The sequence below is a fragment of the Monodelphis domestica genome, chromosome 5, assembly GCF_027887165.1.
Source record: "Monodelphis domestica isolate mMonDom1 chromosome 5, mMonDom1.pri, whole genome shotgun sequence".
NCBI classification, from domain to species: domain Eukaryota; kingdom Metazoa; phylum Chordata; class Mammalia; order Didelphimorphia; family Didelphidae; genus Monodelphis; species Monodelphis domestica.
Genome location: NC_077231.1, coordinates 72,290,249 through 72,307,450, shown reverse-complemented (window position 1 = coordinate 72,307,450; position 17,202 = coordinate 72,290,249). Strand labels below are relative to the sequence as shown.

General features: G+C 44.8%; 2 protein-coding genes across 10 annotated transcripts in view; both read left to right on the top strand.

Annotated features, from left to right (window-relative positions):
• POC1B (POC1 centriolar protein B) overlaps positions 1–17,202 on the top strand; it is a 92,117-nt gene that overhangs the window by 3,009 nt on the left and 71,906 nt on the right. For 8 of the 9 annotated variants that reach the window (XR_001624725.2, XR_001624724.2, XM_056798620.1 and 5 more), the window contains exons 2-3: positions 399–483; positions 14,195–14,366. Coding sequence is in view for 7 of the 9 variants with exons in the window: in XM_056798620.1 (XP_056654598.1) it covers positions 399–483; positions 14,195–14,366 (257 nt within the window). In the remaining 2 variants the exon portion in view is untranslated. Of the gene's footprint in view, positions 1–398; positions 484–3,202; positions 3,340–14,194; positions 14,367–17,202 lie in introns of those variants that run through there. The other variant, XM_056798619.1, reaches the window with a different exon arrangement.
• Positions 503–8,895, top strand: GALNT4 (polypeptide N-acetylgalactosaminyltransferase 4). The gene has a single exon (XM_016425705.2). It carries the CDS (start codon positions 1,268–1,270, stop codon positions 2,999–3,001), a length of 1,734 nt encoding a protein of 577 aa, XP_016281191.1. The 5' UTR covers positions 503–1,267; the 3' UTR covers positions 3,002–8,895.

Below are 17,202 nucleotides of genomic sequence, written 5' to 3'. Positions count from 1 at the left end.
GTGGAAGCTGCCCATTTGCTTACCTTTGTAAGGCCCTCTGATGGGGAGTGGGGCTCACCTGCCTGCTATTGCTCCTCCTTGGACCTGTGACATCATGGGGGGGGGGGGTCTTATCTTGCTCTGAACTGGATGTAAGGCAGAGTGGCCCCTTCCTCTCCCGGAGTGCTCCTGGTGGGGGTCCTCCACCCGTCTGCTTTAGCAGCCTTCTGTCGGCAGTGACCTTACCCCGAAGGTGACAGGTGCTCCCATGGGGAGAGGCTGACAGCAGAGGTGGCCGGCCCCCTCCACCTGTTGGCTAGCAGCTCCTTCGTGGCCGGTGGGTCACTGAAAGGGGAATTTCACTTCCTCCCTGAAATGGGGCAGCCGCCCTTTGACCCCCTGCTGGCCTGTCCTTCCAGGAGGATCCCATTTTGGAACGTTATTTCAAAGGCCATAAAGCTGCAGTGACCAGTGTGGACTTCAGCCCCAGTGCCAAACGACTTGGTAAGTGGCACGCTCCCCTCCCCCTTTTGTTTTCTTCTTAACCCTCAGTCACAGGAGGGATGACGGACCGTGTTAAGGACTGAGACAGGACACAGGGGTTAGGGTCTGGATCCTCACCCGCTCTCTGCCTCAGTTTCCTCATCAGCTCCAAATTTGGCTTTGGGGCCCACGTACTCCGACCTTGCTTATGCAGACACTTTCCCCGTGCCTCTGTTTCCTTACCTCCAAAGTGAGGGGTTTGTATTTGCTCCCAAAAAGCAGTGAGCCTTTAAGGGCAGCCCGTTTGTGACAGGAACTTGGGCTTGACTCAGCCCAGAGATTTCCAGCGAGGGTGGGATGGACCGTGGGAGTTGGGGTGGAGGTAGGGAGGGCTGGTCCCTCCGGGTCCAGTTCCGAAAAGCTCCTCCCCAGTCCTGTGCTGGCTCGGTGGCGGGGCCCAAGTGGGGAAGAGGGGGCGCCCGCCCCCTGCCCAGCTGGAGGCGCGGCTTAGGGAGGGGTCAGGCCCGGAGGAAGGCGGGTTTCTGGGGCCCGGCTGCGCCTGCGTGGGCGTGAGAGTGCCCTGGGAGGGAGCTTGTGCCCTGAAGTTCCCTGGGCGCTCTGGAGGAAGTAGTGAGCCCGGGAGTTTAGGCTTCAGCGTGCTGTGCTGCGCCGCGCCTGGGGTGGCCCCGGCCCCGCCCAGCGGCTGCACAAACTTTTCCGCTGGGCTGGGCCGGGAACAGAGGCGGGAGGCGGCTGCTGCTGCAGCAGCAGCAGGGCAGCACCGGCTCCAGCGCGGGCACCAGCCATGAAGGTGCGTGTCCAGGCCAGGTGGGTTTGGCTCAGCAAGGGTTGCGTGCTGCTGGGCGCCCTCACGGTGGCCTACGTGGTGCTGGAGCTGAGCGTGGCATCGCTCCGGGGTGCCCCTTCTGGGCACAGCCTCACCCCCGGCAGGTGGGACAGCCCGCCGGAAGACCTTGCGCAGCCCCTGTACAAGAAGCCCCCGCCCGACCCCGGCGCCCTGGGCGAGTGGGGAGAGGCCAGCCACCTCCAGCTTCAGGGGGATGCGGAGAAGCAGCAGGCGGAGGAGCTCACCGAGAAGTATGCTATCAACATCTACCTGAGCGACAGAATCTCCCTGCACCGCCACATCCGGGACGACCGCATGTACGAGTGCAGGCTCAAGAGCTTCGACTACCGCAGGCTGCCCACCACCTCGGTCATCATCGCCTTCTACAACGAAGCCTGGTCCACGCTCCTGCGCACAGTCCACAGCGTCCTGGAGACGGCCCCCGCGGTTCTGCTCAAGGAGATCATCCTGGTGGACGACCTGAGCGATAAAGTGTATCTGAAGGCGCAGCTGGAGACCTACATCAGCAGCCTGCAGCGAGTGCGCCTTATCAGGACCAAGAAGCGCGAGGGGCTGGTTCGTGCCCGCCTCATCGGAGCCACCTTTGCCACTGGGGAGGTCCTCACCTTCCTGGACTGCCACTGCGAGTGCAACCAGGGCTGGCTGGAGCCGCTGCTGGAGAGGATCGGCCAAGACGAGTCCGTGATCATTTGCCCTGTCATAGACACCATCGACTGGAACACCTTCGACTTCTACATGCAGGAGGGGGAGCCTGTGATCGGCGGCTTCGACTGGCACCTGACCTTCCAGTGGCAGCCCGTCCCGGAGCACGAGAGGAGGCGATGGCAATCCCGGACGGACCCCATCAAGTCCCCCGTCATGGCCGGAGGGCTGTTTGCAGTCAGTAAAAAATATTTCGAGTACCTGGGCACTTACGATACTGGCATGGAAGTGTGGGGTGGGGAGAACCTGGAGTTGTCGTTCAGGGTCTGGCAGTGCGGAGGGGCGCTGGAGATTCACCCGTGCTCCCACGTGGGCCACGTCTTCCCCAAGCGAGCCCCCTACGCCAGGCCCAACTTCCGGCAGAACACGGTGCGAGCCGCGGAGGTGTGGATGGATGACTACAAAGAGCACTTCTACAATCGCAACCCCTTAGCGAGGAAGGAAAGTTACGGGGATGTGTCCGAGAGAAAACTCCTAAGAAAACGGTTGAATTGCAAGAGTTTTGACTGGTATTTGAAAACTGTGTTTCCTGCCTTGCGGGTGCCGGAGGATCGGCCTGGCTGGCACGGGGCTATTCGCAGTGTGGGCATCTCCTCCGAATGTCTCGACTACAAAACTCCGGAGCGGGACCCCACAGAAGCGCACCTCTCCCTCTTTGGCTGCCACGGACAAGGAGGCAACCAGTTCTTCGAGTACACCCTAAAGAAAGAGTTGCGGTTTAGTGTCCAGACGGAATTGTGCCTCGTAGCCCCGAAGCAAAAAGATGCCGTTGGAATGCAATACTGCCCCAAGGAGGGGGCCCCTATTCCCGAAGAGATGATTTGGCATTTTAAAGAAGATGGAGCCATCTATCATCCCCAGTCTGGCCTGTGTCTCAGTGCCCACCGGACAGCGGAGGGGCGGCCTGATGTGCACATGAGAACTTGTATCAGTGGAGAGAAGAATCAGATCTGGAGGTTTGAGAAATAGAGTGGACTGGGCGGGAGCAGCCTCACTGGAGACTGGATTTGGTTAAAAAGTCATTTGAGTGCTGATCTTGATCAGAGATCATTCCAGGAAAGCCGTTTCCTATCTAATACAAGAAACTGGTGGTGGGCCCAGGACCACTTTTCCTGTTACTAGGTGCCTTATGAACCGAATTCATTTACTAAGCCCAACCCTTTTACCGGGAGAGCCCCAAAGGCTTTAAATTCCTAAACTACAATTCAAGAAATCAAATATCAGCTGTGTGAGATACTGCTTAGAATAATGCATAAATTACTGGCATTTGAAGAACTTTGCAGTGTGATTACACTAAAACTGGCCTGGTAAATATAAGATTTTTATTTCAAGCATCAATTTGAACTTTAAAGTTATTTTGTTGTTGTAGAGGTGGAAGAGTGCATTATTAACCTTTGGTTTTTGTTTTTTAAACTCTTATCACCTTAGAATCTATACTAAGTATGGGTTCCAAGACAGAAAAGTGATAAGGACTGGGCAGTGGGGGTTAAGTGACTTGCCCAGGATCACCCACCTAGCATCATTAGCCTTTGTTGGCATAGGAAACCACAGTTCTAGAGCAGAATTAGGTTATTAAATGATGCAATTTAATGCTCAGACATCTCAAGAAATCTATAGGGGGAAATGGAGAAGTGTCTGAAATTTTTCTGGAGTCAGTGCATTTACCTGGTGCCTGTTGGAGCCACTCACTGTGACTTGATTAAGAAATCCCAGTGAATACTCTTACACACATATATACAAGCTTATTCTCTTGATGCAGTTTTTTTTTTCATTTCATAAATAGAAGAGAATCAAAGCAGTTATTCCTCTTCCTCTTTTTGGTTAATGTTTAATCATTTAAAGTAAACACAGAGGAGATGGCCCAGAACCCAAGACCAACAATATTTACATGATGTGAAAGAAAATACAGTTTGACTAAAATATCTATCTGTAGCACTCTCTTCTCCTTATGGTTGCCAGTTAGGAAAATACATTACTTCTTAGCAATGCAATCTTCAAATCCACTTTCCATCTTTTCCTAGTTCAACTGCAAATGTTGAGCCACATACCTCTCAACTATGAAGCTTGAAAAGGTTTTGTTTTTTTCTTTTTCTTTTTTTTTAAATGAGCTGAGCTCAATTAAGTTTCTATGTTTTGGTTGGGGAATGAATGCTAGCTGTAGTTAGCTGGTCACTGTGTTTATGTGATTTTGATAACTGTTGAATAAACTTTTTTTTAATGGATGAGGAATGAGAAATGTTTCCCAAACTCCATTATTTGAGAAGCAATGCAAGCTTTGAAAGTGAGATTTTGGTTATTGGTCTTTTAATTTGTCTTTTTTTCTGTGAGACTCTAACCAACATGACAGTAAAAGTTCTTTGTTTATAAAGAACCGATATAGACATCATTTTCAAACAAGACTCATACCTCATTTTTATTTTTTTTAAGTAGTTTATCAACTCACTTGGGGGATACCACTGTTCAACCTTCACTATCCAGGCTGCCTACAGGACATCGGTTTGCTTGCAACACTTCCAGCTCAGGTGTACAATGACACCTGAGGGAAATTGATCTCTTCACCTTCTAAATTGCTATGCCATTTTACAGGAAAATTTCTGGTAACTAGCTGTTCTAGCCAAGGGAAGCTCTGGAGGAAGTCAGACTTCTCTAGGTATGAAGAGGGAGTAACTTTATGGAAAGAAACTTGAGGTCTGTGATGGAAGCTGAGAAGGAGTGCTTGCCTCTCTGATGGTGGGCCATTAATGGAGAACCCTGAGCGGGGTAGCTAGGACCAATTTATTAAATGCCCATTAATGTGCCAGCACCAATGTGCTGAGCTTTGGGGGTTCAAGAGCAAAAGTGAAACAAACTGGAGGGGCTGAACAGCCTTCTTATCCTTGATTAACCTTAGCAGAGTGCAGCTCTGTTGTTGTGTGTGACATGCTGTAAATTTCATGTGCCCAGGCACTGGCTAAAGTCAAATGTAAATTATTATTATTGTTGTTGACTACCTGAAGTTTGGGTTTCTCTGCACCATCTGTCTCCTGTGTATGGACAGCTCAAGTCATCTCGTGACTGTTTCTAAGTCAGGCTTTCTGCTTAATAGTTGCTCTGGTGAAGTTTTTGATGAGATAGGAATTTGAAACTGGGTCAGATTGAGTGTGTGAACTGTGAATTAACATCGTGGGCTTCAGATTTCTACACTAACCTTCATTAAAATGGAGAAACTCAATGTCGGTATTTTTAATGATGAGGACGTGAATCTCAAGACATATTTTCTTGCAGCTGAATTTAGTTTACTCAGAAGGATCCAATCCACTTTATGTTGGCAAAGAAAACTTTCCTTGGCTGAAGACAAGAGGAAATTAAATGGCCTATATGTTTGTTTTGTTTGGTTGTCAATGAAAACTTGTCCTCTGGCCTTTCTTTGAGTTGCTATTTTGAATACTTATGAAAGAATGTTGAGATGTTTTAATATGTTATAAAAGGTGAACAAATGGCTCTCTGTGATCAGTTAGAATGTGGACCCATCTTTTTTTTCCTCTAATGGTTTTTTTTTTCCCTCTAATGGTTTTTAAAGTGATATTGGAGGGGACAGCTGGGAGTCTCAGGGGATTGAGAGCCAGGCCCAGAGATGGGAGGTTCTGGGTTCAAATCTAGCCTTAGACACTTCCTAGCCATGTGACCTCTGGCAAATCATTTAATCCCCATTGCCTAGCCATTGCTGCTCTTCTGCCTTGGAACCAATACACAGTATTTATTCTAATATGGAAAGTAAGGGTTTAAAAAAAAAAGTAATATTGGAGGAACATCAAATAAACTGTGACCTGGGGAGGGAGGAATAGAAGCAGGTGTTCTGATTTATTCTCATAGGTTCAGCTGTCACTGAGAGACATCAATGATAGGGTAATTTTGGCTTCTAATTCTCTTATTCATTCATTCAGTATAAATATTTATTATATACCTGTCATGACCCAGGCCCTGTGCTAAACACTGAGGAAATAGAAAGAGCCAAAAGATAGTCCCTGCCCTCAAGGAGCATGTAATCTGTTGGGGAAGACAACACACAAACAAATCTATATGAAGCAAGCTAGACACAGGATAAATGTGAAACCATGAAGAGGAGGGGGGGCTTCCAGTTGACAGAGTTTGAGTTGAGACTTTAGGGAGCCAAGGCAGTTAGTAGCCAGATTAGGGAAGGGAGAGCATTTCAGGCATGGGGACAGCCTGAGGGAATTGCCTGGAACCAAGAGATGCCGTGTCTTGTTTGGTGTCACAGGATCAAGGAGTATGTGTCACAGTATAAGGTGTAGGAAGCCTGGAAAGGTCGGAGAGGGCTCGGTTCTGTATTTTGAAGGCCAAATAGAGAATTTTGTACTTTATCCTGTAGGGAGCCATAGGAGTTTGCCATGTGAGGAGGTGACAGGATCAGACCTGCACTTTGGTGGCCAAATAGAGGATGGATCGGAGCAGGGAGAGACTTGAGGCAAGCAATCCCACCATTCAGCTGTTTATTGCAATAACCCAGGCATGGAGTGATGAGGACCTGCATTAGAGTGATGGCAGTGTCAGGACAGAAGGGAATGTATATATGTATGAGGGATATTGCAGAGGGGAAATCCACAGGCCTTGGCAACAGATTGGATAGGAGGGTGGAGGGAGTGGGAAATAGTGAGAAGGCCAAGATGACTTTTAGGTTGTGAGCATGAGAGACTGGAAGGATGGTGTTGCTCACTACGGTAATAAGGAAGGTGGAGGAAAAAGATAATGCATTCTGTGTGGGACACATTGAGTTTAAGATGTCTACTGGACATCCAGTTCTAGTTATCTGAAAGGCTGTTGGAGAGGCGAAATTGGAGATCAAGAGAGATACTGGGGCAGGAAAGATAGATTTGAGAATCATCAGCATAAAGAGAGTCATTAAATCCTTGGGAGCTGATGAGATCACCAAATAAAGTAGTAGGGAGGGAAAAACAAAGAGGACCCTCAGGGACACCTATAATGACAGGGGGCTGATCTGGAGGAAGCTCTAGCAAAGGAAGGACAGAGAAGCAGTGGTCAGATAAGTAGGAGGAAAACCAGGAGAGTGGTATCCCCAGAAAAGCAAGGAGGAGAGAGCAATCAGCAGTGTCTAAGGCTGCAGAGGGGCAAAGAAGAGAGGATTGAGAAAAGACCATTAGATTTGGCAGCCAGGAGATCATTAGTAACTTTATAGAGAGCAATTTTGGTAGAATGACAAGTCAGTTTTTAAGAATGAGAGGAGAGAGTAAGAGAAGCCTCTTCAAGGAGTTTGTCTGCAAAAGGTAGCAGAGAAATGAAGATAGTTATTGGGTACTGAAGGATCTAGTGAGAGCTTTTTCAAGCGAGGAGAGATGTGGGCTTGATTGTAGGCAATAGGAGAAGAGCCAGGAGAGAGGGAAAGATTGAAAATAAGTGAAAGAGTAAGGATAGCAGAAGGGGGGACAATCTATTGGAGGGGCCAAGATGAAATGGGATCTGGAAGATATAGGGTAGTTAGGTTTTGTGATTTTCTAAAACATTATTAATCACTGATTAATTATTGAGCTCCTGCTGTATAGCCTCCATGGTATACTGAGTGATGCTCAGTATTTACAGGGTGGGATCTTGCCTTATTTGCATTTGTATCTCCATCCTGTCACTGTCCCTTGCACACAGTAGGCATTCAGCAAATGTCAAAATGAATGATTGACATTTACCACTCCACCTTTTTGATAAATGACCCTCCAGGAGCACAGTACCCTTGTTATGCTTATCAGCCTCAAGCCTCAAGTTCTGTGCTTCTTGAGGCTTATGGATTGGGGGCGATTTTTCTCCTTTTCTTTTTCTAATAAAAAAGGCTTTTCATTAGACAATTCATAAACCCTAGGATGTGACCTTTGGTGTGGGGCAAGGGGCAAGAGGAGAGGTGGCAATAAGAGAGAAAGCAGGAGGTCAGAGAGGGAGAACAAAGAAAATCCCTGCATGCATCACCATCACCATCACCATGGACTTCCTAAATTTAAAAAAAAAAATTCCGGATTACATGTCGAGACAATGTTCAGTAATCATTTTCTGACATTATACAATCTCTGCTCTCTCCCTTCCACTCTTCCTTCTGCCCTCCCCAAATCACCAGGTAATATGATATAGGTTGTACATGAATCACCATTACTTTGTAAATACGGAAAGAGCTGATAAGACTCAGAAAAAAACAACCCTCCCTCCCAAAAGGCTTTTCATTAGACAATTTCATGGACCTTTAGATGTTGCCTTTGGTGTTGGTAAGGGGAGGGGTGGCAGCCAGAGACAAACCAGGAGGGGAGGGAGGGAGAATAGAGAAAATCCAGTCAGACACAGGTGGGCTTGGCTTCCTGGAGAATTAAGGGCACAATTATCCAGCCTCTCTCCAGGGTCCCAGGATGCAGAAGAATTCCTGTAGCAGGGGAGAAGCTCCTTAACTGAACAGTTTGGGGTCTGCTGCCCAGGGTCCCTTGGACTCCCTTTTTTTTTTCTTTTTTAAACCCTTACCTTCTGTTCAATTCCAAGGCAGAAGAGTGGTAAGGGTCAGGTAATTAGGGTTAAGTGACCTGTCCAGGTCCAGGTCACACAGCCAGGAATTATTAGATTAGATTTGAATTTAGGATCTCCCATCTCCAGACCTGGCACTCTTATCAATATCAATATTCTTTGGATTTGATTGTTCAAACACATATGACTACCTAACTCTTCTCACTTAGCCTACTTTTCTCCATTTTGTTTGTTAAAATATCAAAAGATTTTTTTTGTCAAGTGCCTACTGAAATCCAGATTACTGTGTCACCCCCTTGATCAATCAACCTAGTCACCTTACCAAAAAAATAAAATAAAATTGCTTTGGTATATCATTCATTCTTAGAAGCCTCTATACTGACTGTGAGTGATCACTGCTTCCCAATTCCAAGTTTTCACACACAATATATTTAACAATCTGCTCTAGATATAGAAAACGGGGACGCTGTGAACTGACCTAACTATTTTGGAGAATAGTCTAGAATTATGCCTTGAGAGTAAAAACTCTATTCTCTTAGACCCAGCAATGTTACTATTGAGTCCATTTCCCAAGGGGATCAGGGATAAAGAAAAAGACCCCGATATTCCAAAATGTTTAGAGCATCTCTTTTTGTGGTGGCAAAGAACTGGAAATTGAGAGGATGCCCAGCCATTGGGGAATGGCTGAACAAATGATGGTATATGGTTGTAGTGAAATACTACTGTGCCATAAGAAATGATGAGCTGGTTAATTTTATTTTATTGATTGGTTTTTTTAAAAAAAATCCTTACTTTCTGTTTTAGTAACAACTCTGAGACAGGAGGGCAAGGGTTAGTCTTGTCCAAGATCACACAGCTAGGAAATGTCTGAGACCAGATTTGAACCCAGATCCTCTTGACCGTAGAGCTGACACTTTATTCAGTGTGCCACCTAGCTGCCCCAGAGCAGGTTAACTTTTAAAACTTGGAGAAACCGAATAAGTAGAACCAAGGTGCATCTTATATAGTTACAGAATTACCGTTTGAAGAAGAACTTGTGGATGTCTGTATCTAGAGAAAGAACTGATCAACAGAAACACAAAAGACATCATTTGTATATGCACAAAAAATCTAATAAGAATACTCACTATCTAGTATGCATCTATTCTGCTCACTAGACATCACACTCATTAATGGGTAGGCTCTTCCCTCTTTCTTAGCAGTGCCCTCCCCGGACACAGCCCCTTCTCTTCTTTGACACTGGCTACTACTGCCACCGCCATGGTACAGCTCACAACGCCGTCATTGCAGTGGCTGGTCAAGTCTTTCCCCACTCCCGCCCAGCCTCCATTTAGCTGTCAGTCATCTTCCCAGAGCACTAGGCCACCCACCTCAGCCCTCTGGTCAGGAACCTCCAAAAGCCTGCGTGCCAGGCCCAAACCAGTCTTTGCTCGTAATGGGGGAGACAGTAGGCAGAGAGCTGTCCAAAAACACCCCCACTGTGTGGGTAATAGAGCTGGTCCCAGAGGAAACATTAAGGAGGGCCAAGCCCGAAGCCAGGAGACAGACGAGGAGGAAGAGCGTTCCGGACGTGGGGGACAGCCAGAAGATGGAGAGCTGTGTTTGGGGTGCAGCGAGGGGGTCGGTGTCACAGGATTGCAGAGGATCGGAGGGGGGGTCCCGTAAGGAAGCCATGAGAAGGGGACGAAGGGCTCCAAAAAGAGGGCGAGCAGAGGGAGCCACCTGCACCTACTGAATAGCCGGGATGATGCTGGCAGCCGTGGACTGTGGGAAGCTTAATTTGATAACTATGGGGAAAGTGGCAGGGAGAGCCTGGAGGCAGGCCGATCAGCCCACCTGTCTGGTGAGTCAGAGCAGGAGGGAGGTGGCAAGGCCTGCACCAGAGCATGTGGGAGACATATTATGAATGAAAGCCAACAAGAATCTGCAGGAGGCTGGATAGAGGAGGAAAGACAGCGAGTGAGGAGTTGAGGAAGCCGTCTGTGTCGGACTTTCTCTGTTCTTCTTAGCTCTCCTTACTCCCTAGTTGCCACCCCTCTGTCCACCCCGCTGCGTCACCCCTAAGGGCCACATCCAAGAATCTATGGACTTGGCTCTGGGTTCATCAGGACTTCTCAAGGAGAGAATTGCCCTTCGGGCAATGAATTCGCACGTTGTCCAGGAAAGCCCAGCCAAGACAGACCCAAGACCTTATGTGTGGGAACATGGAGGACCCGGAACAATGCCTGGGTGTTCCTACTTAGCACATTTATAACTCCTTCATTTGACCTTTCATCTCAGAAAGGATCCATTGGGTGATGAATGACACAAAGCCACTGACATTTTTAATTCTATATCAGTGTTTATCCAGGGTGGGGCTTCACATGGAAATATTTGAAAGCAAATTATAAGCTGACCCAAGCCTGCACTGACTCAGTAATTAAATAACTTTTTCTTTCATGATGTATTGGGCTTTGGCATGACCAGTTCTCTCCTGGGAAAGGAAAGTGTAGAAACAAAGAACTAAACTTGGTATTATTTTCTAAAACTGGGATGAAATAAGAATCCATAAATACTCCTCAATCCAACTGATAGTAGCAAACCATGCAGAGATAGCCTGGCCCTACTTTTTCTTTTTGATGGAGTCATTATTTGACTCCTTTGCTGCCAGCTGATATTCATAGGTCTGGGGCTGGAGGGTGAGGCTCAGAGAGGTGAAGGGATTTGCTACGGGTCACATAAGTGACAAGTGGCTAAGCTGGGTCTTGAGCCGAGACCTTCTGACTCCACGTCCACTATCCCGGGCTTCCTCTGAGCCCTACCATTCCTTCTTGCTGCACCTGATGTAAATTGAGGTCTCCACCTTTCATGGTTTACCTGTTGCTGATACCAGAAGCAAACCACTGGGCCAGGCACTGTAGGGGAGCACGTGTAAGACAAGGGAGAATTGCAAAATCTCCGGGTTGCAAGAGAGCTCTGAGATTATCCATTTAGGTTTAGTGCTATGTGTCCTAGTGAGCTGACACAATTCAACAAGAAACAGGAACCACATGAATGAGTGTAATGGTTATCCTTCCAAATTTGTCTGTTTAGCAAACATGTCTGAGGTCCCCTGTATGAAGATACTGTATGGGAGTTAAAAAGGTGAAAGCACAATTCTTTTTTTCCCCAGATTATGTATCGATAGAATTTTTAATAGTCGTTTTCTGACATTTTGTAATCCATGTTCTCTCCCTCCCCCCATCTAAGCCATTCGGTAATATGATGTAGGTTCTACATGTATTATCATGCAGTACATATTTCCATGTATGGCTGCATTCAGACTCTGCCAGTTCCTTCTATGGTGGTGGATAGCCTTTTTTGTCATGAGTCCCTTGCAGTTGTTCTGGATCGTTGCATTGCTGATAATAGTAGTCATTCACAGTTGATGATTGTACTTCATTACTGTTACTGTGTACGTTCCCTGGTTCTGTTCACTTCAATTTGCATCACTTCTTATAATAAGTAGGATTTTTGATGATTGTCCTGTTTATCATTTCTTATGGTACAGGGGTATTACGTTACAGTCATATATCACAACTTGTTCAGCCATTCCCCAAATAATGGACAGCTCCTCAATTTCTAGTTCTTTGCCACCACAAAAAAAGAGCTGCTAAAAATATTTTTGTACAAGTAGATATTTTTCCTCTATCTTTGATCTCTTTGGGATACAGACCTAGTAGTGGTATTGCTGGGTATTCAGTTTGATGGCTCTTTGGACATGCTTCCAGATTGCTCTTCAGAATGGTTGAATGCCCCAATTTTACCACATCCCCTCCAATATATCATTTTCCTTTTTGGTCATATTAGCCAGTCTGATAAGTGTGAGGTATACAGTCATAAGACCAGCCTCGCTAAGGGTTCTCATGATTAGATGTTTAGTTCCCAAAGGATTGATTGCTTTGGCATGAACAACTCATGAAAACCATTTACTAAGGTGTAAAGAGCTGGTTCATCAGAGGGTGGAATCACTGTACTTATGAAAGCAAAAATTCATGGAAGTAAAAATAGAATTTGCAGTAGCATTACCAAAAGTCATAAAGTGTGGCACAGTAGCCACGTTTAATTCTGATTGTAGAGGTAGAAACTTCTAGAGAATTTGTTAAAGCTGGGCAGAAGCTTCCTTCAGTGTTCCAAAAGGCTATGATTTGAACAGGATGAAGGCCCCTTCCTCGAGTGCAGTTAAAAGCTCCTTCATGAGTCAGAAGACAGTTTCCTGAGTTGCTGCAGCCATCCTTTTGGTGTATCATACCACCCCACATTAAAGATCTTTGTACAGTGTATTTTAAAGGGTGAGGTGGGGAAGGAAATTGGTAAGGAAGTGAAAGAAGGAATATTCACCCAACTTAAGCCAACAAATATTTATAAACTTGGAAAATCCCATTAATGTTTTCAGAGAAGCAAATATGATCATTACAAATAGTTTTAATGTATTTGCTAAGGAAATGACATACAAATATTTAAGACCAACTCCCCTCTAAAGTGCCTTTTTGCAATGGGATCATAGGTTTGGAGCTGGAGGAGATTTTAAGAAGCCAGCCAGCCAGCCAGTCCAACTCCTTTTATAAGTGAGAAAACTAAGGCCTAGAGAAGTTAAAGGATTTCATCTGAACCCAGGTCCTCAGATTCTCTATCTGGCATCTGGACCCTTTGCTATCACAGTGCTTGTTTATATATAATTTGAGAGTAATAAAACTGCACAGGTTTTAAATGTGTTCTTTCAGTAACATTGACTTTCTCCTCTACTTGTAAGAATTCTTGTATCCCTACACAAGTAAAAAATGAGAAAAAATGTCAAATTCAGATAGGGGTGATGTTTTTGATTGTCATGAACATTTGGAATATTTGCTTGGACCATAGATTGCATTCTATAGTCCTTGCCTGGCAAGCCTCAGTGTCATTGTTTAATGCTCCCTGGGTTACCCATCCCTACCAGTCGTGAAACATTTATTGGTTCTGAATGGGTAGAGAGTCCAGGATCTATGCCAAGGGGATTACAAATCAACAACTCCCATTTATGTAATGTTTTAGGGGTTACATGTTTCCCATTTTTATCTCTTGATTATAGATAAAATAGGAGGCTGGCCCTGGCATCACCAAAAGCTAGGGTCCAGTGCTTCCTCTGATACATTTGGTAATGGTGGGTGGGCGAACTGATGAAGCTCTCATCGAGCTGAAGGGCCCCCAGAGGACTAAGACTAAAAGGTGCTGAGCAGCCTGAGTGGAGAGCTCCCAATTGGACATTCCCTACACAGATAATATTTGTGATCTAGACTTTTTTTTAATAGTCATTACAGATGAGGAAACTAAGGTTGCAAGGGCAAGGAGCTTACTCATGAGTCCATTAGTAGGTGTCAAGACAGTCCTCGAGCCCAGAACCAAACCCATAAGGCTATACTGCCCCTAAGAAAATTGTATAAAGCTAGTAATTTAATGATGTGGACTTATTTTTTACTGTTCTTGTTAGCTCCTCCATGTAGCTTTCTACATCTCCAGCCCCTGCTGTTACCTTGTTATTCGATATAACACATTGTAATGAAACTCAGATACTTAATTCTCACGTTTTCCTGTGTACAATGTACAACCTGGATAGTTTTGCTTTAACAAAACAATGATCATTCCTTCTGTTCTTGATAGCCAGTGCCTCTTGGGATACCTTTCTCATGCTATGGGATTTCAAGCCACAGCCTAAAGCTTTCAGATATGTGGGTCACAAGGATGTTGTGACCAGCGTCCAGTTTTCACCTCTTGGAAACTTAGTAGCATCAGCCTCACGAGACAGGACTGTTAGACTATGGATTCCTGATAGGTAAGTATAAGCAACTGAAATGGATATTTTCTGAAATTGAAATGTATGGGGAGAGGGGGTGTTGGGCTATAGAGGGCTTTACTCTATATTATTATATATAATATCTATAATGTTCCTTATTAATCATAATAAATAGCCAACTCTTATAGCTCTTACTATTTGCTGGGTGTTGTGCTAAGAGCTTTATAAAATTTTCTTTTGATCACAACTCTGAGAGGCAGATGCTATTATTTATCCACATTTCACAGATGAAGAAACTGAGGCAAACAGAGGTTAAGTGACTTGTCCAGGGTCAAGTTAGTAAGTCTCTGAAACTAGGTTTCAGTTTGGGCCTTCCTGATTCCAGGCCTGGTGCTCTGTCCACTTAGCCACTTAGCTGTTGAATTAATCCATCTGATCACATAGAAAAACATAATAAAATCTTTGCATTACAATTGACATTTATACGTTTCCTAGAGCCTCCAAATTGTTGAGTCCCAAACTTATCTATACCAGACTTAATTTTAATATATAAAAGACTTCAAATCTCCCATAACCTCCCTCTCCCCTACTTGCCCAGCTGAAAACTTTGCTTTATATATACATTACCAGAAATACGGAGATGTTTGTCAAGAGCTCACTCTTCTTCACCTCACATCACTGAAATGTCTTTCCTTACCTCTGGCTCCTTCACACCTCCTTCACATTTTGAGGTGGCCCTTCTCTTTGCCAAGATAAATCCCTCTAGAGGCACAAATGAACCTGTTCTTCATCCTGCCTTCTCCAGCAGAATGTGCTCCCTCTATCATCTCCATTCTTTTATTGATCCTCAGCCTCTCCCTGCTTATTCACTGCTTCTTACTCCCTCATCTTTAAAATCCCATGCTTCATCCATCTATCCATCCCTGAGAGCTCTCTTTCCTTTCATGGCTAAACTCATTGAGGAGGCCATCTATAGCTAGGTGCCTCCACTTCCTCTCTTCAGAACTTTCTGTCCTCATTATTCAATTTTGAATTGAATTGAAATTACTCTTTCCAAAGTCACCTATAATCTCTTGCCTAATATGATGCCCTTTTAATTTTAATTTAATTTTACTTCCACTTGATGGAAATTTCTTTTTCCCCTCCCTTCTATCCATTAAAAAAAGAAAAAAAACCACAAAACTCTTATCACAACTATACATAATCAAGCAAAACAAATTTCTGCACTGGAATGACCTTTTCTTATTCTTTATCCTTTTAGCTTTGACCCTGATGATCATTCTCTTCTCTCAGATACTCTTTCCTCTTTCCTGATTCTCTCATCTCTTTGACCACACCTTCTCAGATTCTTTTGCTGCACCTCTTTCCAGGGCATACCCACTGAATGAGGGCAATCCCCAAGGCGTTGTCCTTGCTCTTCCTCTCTTCCTTTATGCTCCCTAACTTTGGATATCATCAGATTTTGTGGTTTAGTTATTGTTTCTCTGTAAATGATGATCAAACAGGATTATCCAGGTCTCTCATTTGACCTTTAGTCTCACATCAGTAACTTCTCATTAGACTTTTTTCCCCCAATACCTTCTATTTTAGAACCAACACTAAGTATTTAGTTAGATTCTAAGACAGAAGAGTGGCAAGGGTTGGTCTATTGGAGTTAAGTGACTCACCCAGGATCACACAACTGGAAAGTGTCTGAGGCCAGATTTGAACCCAGAATCTTCTATCTCCACGCCTGGTTCTCTTAACCACTGAGCAACCTGGCTGCCCCTAGAAGTGGAAATGTGTTGAAATTTACTTAAGGAAGAGTCTTTCCTTTCTTCCTTCCTTCTGCATTTTGTTCCTCAGATATTATTCTCCATCTAATTCCTGATTCTGCCTTTCACTGGATGCAGAGCATCTCTAATTCAACAGATATCTATTAAACATCTCTAGGGGCTGGAAATTCAAAGGTGAGAAATGATACGACATTCTAATGGTGGGGAAGGACAGAGATATTGCACGTACACAGGTATTCAGTGGTATATTGGATCCAGTTACTCAGTTTTTACTGAATACTTACATCCTAAAAATTGACAGACACTAAACATCAAGGCTTGCTTTATTGTTTTGTTGATTGTCAAGACTTAAACTGGAGAAAATATCAATGATGTAGATGAAATTTTCACGTACATATATTTCATCCCTGCCCCTCTAGAGAGCAGGTGGTTAAATTTGCTGGCATACTCCAAAGCTGGTTTGGCACAGTGTAGCATGTGATCAGGCAGATTGCTATGGGAAATATAAAGCCAGAGAAATTACTGTCTTTTTAAAAAAATAAATTTTATCAACATATTTTGTTTGTTCTTGTTCAGTCATTTCAATCATGTCTGACTCTTTGTGACCCCATTTGGGATTTTCTTGATAAAGGTACTGAAGTGGTTTGCCATTTCCTTCTCCAATTTACAGATGAGAAAACTGAGGCAAAAAGGGTTAAGTGACTTGCTCAGGTCACATAGCTAATAAGTGCCTGAGGCCATATTTGAACCCAGGCCTGATACTCTATCCACTGTGCTACCTCACTGCCCCAGAATCATCTTTTTAAATATGTATAGTAAAATATGGAGGCTAGCAAAAGGTCTGTGGACCCCAAGGTAAGGAGCCCCATGTAAAGGCAGCATGATGTCATAGAAAAGGCTTTGGCCAGGAGCTCCAGTCTGGGATCTTGATTTGCTGATTGTAACTTTCTGTGATCTTAGAGAAATCACTTACCCTCTTGGGCATCAGGTTCCTCAAAGAATTTTAAAATACGAGAATTTGACTACAAAATTGCTGAGTTCCCCTTCCAGCCTGAGAGGACTTGGATTTGGACCCCAAGTGTTTGCAGCATTCGGTGAGG